This window comes from Sylvia atricapilla, chromosome 6 (assembly GCF_009819655.1).
Source record: "Sylvia atricapilla isolate bSylAtr1 chromosome 6, bSylAtr1.pri, whole genome shotgun sequence".
In the NCBI taxonomy this organism is placed as follows: domain Eukaryota; kingdom Metazoa; phylum Chordata; class Aves; order Passeriformes; family Sylviidae; genus Sylvia; species Sylvia atricapilla.
This window is the reverse complement of record NC_089145.1, coordinates 31,623,132-31,627,291: the sequence shown is the minus strand read 5'-3', so window position 1 is coordinate 31,627,291 and position 4,160 is coordinate 31,623,132. Positions and strand designations below refer to the sequence as shown.

At 38.8% G+C, this 4,160-nt stretch overlaps 1 protein-coding gene across 1 annotated transcript; it reads right to left on the bottom strand.

Moving 5' to 3' along the window:
* Positions 1-204: 204 nt before the first annotated feature.
* On the bottom strand, positions 205-2,129 carry LOC136363100 (formin-1-like). The gene has a single exon (XM_066322189.1). The coding sequence runs from the start codon at positions 2,110-2,112 to the stop codon at positions 205-207; it is 1,908 nt and encodes a 635-aa protein (XP_066178286.1). The 5' UTR covers positions 2,113-2,129.
* Between the last annotated feature and the right edge of the window lie 2,031 nt (positions 2,130-4,160).

The following is a 4,160-nucleotide window of genomic DNA, read 5'->3' as shown; positions in this document are numbered from 1 at the left end:
AAGCTGACATAAAAATGTATCTTGAAAACTTAAATAGGTGTAACTATTGTTTAAAAACTTCAACTACCTTTCCCCCAATCCGTAAGTAGAGATAAATAGTTTTTTATTTTACACAATATTTATTATTAATAGCTAGTATTAAAAAAAAACCAAACCAAACAAACCCCGAAAACTCTCCAAGACTTTCATGCTTGGTTGATTCTATTAGCTTAAAAGAAGTATGAAATAGGACTGACCTGGACAGAAATTCTGCTGTGTGTGCGTAGTTAACTTTTCTTGCACGGCACACTTTTCGAAATGTCCTGCAGTTGCATTCTGATGTAGGCCCCGCTGTCTGGTGGCAAATCCCAATTCTCCAGGATCAGAAAACTTCCGATAAAACTGTGGCTCCAAGTCACTGAAGGAGAGGTTTACAGCACCGTGTCTTCCACGGCCATAGTCCCCGAACATGGACTCGTCCTCGGTGTTCTGTGCTGGTAACGGGAGGATCCGGTGGTGCAGCTGCGGGCTGGGCAGTCTCGAAGATAACGGAGAGGGAATAGGTGACATCTGTTTGTGTGTATTTGATAGCGGATATGAATTACCAAAAACATTACTCACTGCTGCTAATGGGGGTGAATGCAGCCTTTTCTCTTCCAGTTTATTACTTGTCTGAGGAATATCAGGACTTTCATTTACAGGCAGGTTCAAAAATAAATGCTTGCCGTTTCCCCGGGATACTGTGGTCCTTTTCTCATATAGTGAGCCTGGCAGGTTTCTGTCTACTCTTGTAATTTGCTGCAGTCTCTTCCATTCTGCAGCTTCATCTAAAGTGTCGCTCCGGATAACTTTCAGAAGAGCTTTATTAACTGCTCCCACAAGGTTGCATGACTCATCAGTAATATGCACTCTCTCTGCTTTGTACTGCAAACCAGAGCCGTCTTCCTCCTTTTCCTGCAGCACACTGTTATTAGAGTCTCCAGCAGCTTCATCTACAGAGTATACATCAGTTCTTGATATAAGCTCGTTATGTGCTGCTGTGAGAACAGGAGAAATGGTTTCATTACCTCTGTGAAAATCCAGTAAAGACTCTGCAGGGAGATTGGTAACTTTTTCAATACAAGTGTCTATATCCTGGACTTCAGCAAGAACTGTGATTCCTGGTTTCTCCTTACATACTGGCTCAGCATACTTGCTACTTTTCAAGATTTTAGCAGCTGCAGATTTACTCAATATCTCGAGTTTGTTAGACAGACTGTACTGAGATGAATTCACCAAACTGATGCTCTTGGTAACTTCAGGAATGCATTCTCCATTATCCACTGGTTCAACTGCAACAACATCACTGATGTCTTTTGAGCTAGAACTTGGTAAGTCAGTGTCCAATTTCACAGCTTTGTTGCTCTTAAGAAAATACCCCTCTTCTGTCCACTTTTCTGGTTGTATTCTATTGTCTACTGGTAAATTATCCTTACCTGTTACTATTAGCCAGCTGGAGGGAGAAAAGGAGCTGGGATAACTCCTGGTCGGAAGTCTTGTGGAGACTATCTTCTTATTTTTCTGTTGTGTGTCTTCTGTACTCAGTAAAAAGAGATGTTCTTGTATTTTTTTTCCCTCTTTCCGATGTCTGATCTCCTCAAAGCTCTCTTTTCTTCTGTATTTCCTCATTTTTTTGTGATTCAAATTGTCTCTCTTTGTAGAATCCAGCAATAACTCCTGCTGATGTGTAAGAGTGAAGTTATTATCACCTTTAAGTTTTGGGACTCCGGGAACATCCTGATGCTTTTCCTGCTGATGTCCTGCCTTAAGGTCCGGAAAATGATGAAATCTCAAAACACTGGATAACAGTTTTTCCTTTTCAGCAGTTATTTTGTACAGCTCATTGAAAAGGTCTTTTGTGGTAGTTTGCTTAAAAATAACATCTCCAAAGTTTTCATACGGCTGTTCTCTCAGGTCCATGTGAAACCTCTCCCTTACTTGATAGCAGCTACAGAAACGCTTACTGGTTCTATCCAGAGTTACAGAGCCCTTGTAAGTAAATCCTCTGACTTTCCCCTCTGGATGATAGAAGCTGATGTAACAAAGCTCCATAATGGGTTTGTGCAATTGAAGGATGGTATGTGTGCCTTCCATTATGCTTGCCAAATTAGTCATTCGTTTAAATTATGTTCTAAGTGTTCCAAAGCTTGCATGACATAGCATGTGAGGCAGGGAATGGACGGAAGGCATCTGACTAATCTTCAACAATAATATTGTCTGCTGGAAAAAATAAAGAGAAGCCTGTCAAACTTGATTATGGCAAATTTAATATGACAAATAACAAGCCTGGAGAAGCACAATCTTCTCAGTATTTTCTGATACAAATCTTTTACCTTGAAAATCTGACACAAAAAGAATGACATTGCTAACACTCACAGTTGGAGTCATAATCTTTCTCTCTTCTACATCATCCCTCTGTCTCCAGGGTTTAGTCAATGCTATTCCATCAGGTCACAAGATGGTCACTAAAACACCCATTTCAAAGAGGCTTTACTTTTGAATGGTGGAATCTCTTGCCCTCTTTCTGTTAAAAGTTAACTTGCTGTTGAACATTTAGTAAAAAGAACCATTTGAGCATGCCTATTGCCTTTTTAATCAGCACAACCACCAGCATAACACCATCACAATGCAATTAGGTCTTGCTGTTTTATTTACCAAGAAAACACTTAGAAAATAAAAAAAGATGAATATTTTCTTCTAGTACTATTTTGTGGAACTGCCAAGACATCAAGAAAACTTGGAATAACAAAAAAAATATAGGTTCTATGTACTTGGCTAACATTCAGGGTCTATACAGATCTATCTTGAATTAACATGCAATAGTGTAATTGTAATTTTATAGGCAGATTTATTGAACTTTTTTATTTCCTATTCTTTTCATCACAAATTTTCTTCCTACAGTTTGGATATATTTACATTCTTTGGATACATAATGGAAGTTTGTTTGCTCCTTTTGAGAATTAATTTTTTTTTCCAGAAGGAACTCTGCTACCATAATTAAAGTGGAGAAGTCTGAAGTCATTAGGAAATGCATAAGCATAAGGGAAAGACCTAAAGCCCAGGAGCACAAAAAACTTGAGAGCACCTGCTCCTACACTGAAAAATGCCGGATTTTCAGGTTTTAACTGAAAAAGCATAAACACAACAGAACCTTTCATAAGTTTAAAAAAGTCAAACGTAGGCAACAGTATTTAAAAGTAAGCTGTCATATTACTATGTAACATATTTTATAGAACCATAGAATCATAGAATAAACTGATTTGGATGGGACCCATCAAGATCATCAAATGCAACTCCTGCCCCTGAATGGGACACCCCAAGAATCACACCATGTGCCTGAGGGCATTGTCCAAATGCTTCTTGAACTCTGACAGGCTGGTGCTGTGACCACTCCCCTAGGGAGCCTGTTCTCTGGGTGAAGAACCTTTTCCTGATATATGACCTAGATCTTGGACGATCAAGTACCAAGGATGGAGCTCTGTGAAACCCCACTAGTGACAGATCACCAGTCTGATGTCACCTGATTCCCTATAATCCTTTGCATCCGACCTGTGAAGCAGCAGCTCACCCATCCCATGATGTGTGCATCCGGCTGTGTGCTGGATATTTTGTCCAGAAGGATATTGTGAGTAGCAATACTGAAATTTGCTGAGCTTTAAAAATACACAAGTTTTGCATCAGTTTTTATTATGCAGAGTTAGATATCACTTTATAATGATGTCCATAACTTATTATAAGTAATTAGTAAAGCCCAGCTGTAAGAATCAAGCAGCATTTACCCAAAACATCTTATCAACAAGCAGTAATTTATTGTGGTGATTTATTTACCTCTGTTGTATAGAACATCTACAATGTTCTTTAAACAGTTTCAGACTTCCCATTTACTTTGAGTAATATCATTCTTCATGCCAGCAAAATTCTTAAAATGTAGACATAATCCTTAAAGACAGAGGAGGTATCCTAAGGAGAGTGACCACAGTAAGAACAATGTTCCATTAGAGCCATATGAGCTTCTTAATTCTGTTCACCAGCAGTTAACCATTGCATGGCATGATTCAGAATACTGTTCAAGTATAGGAAGTGATAGGAAAGGTGCAAAACCTTTAGTCACTACTTTTGTTGAAGACTGGCTTGTTGTTTTA

Coding starts and splice junctions, on each gene's coding strand:
- LOC136363100 (XM_066322189.1), bottom strand. CDS start 2,112: ATGGAAGGCACACATACCATCCTTCAATTGCACAAACCCATTATGGAG.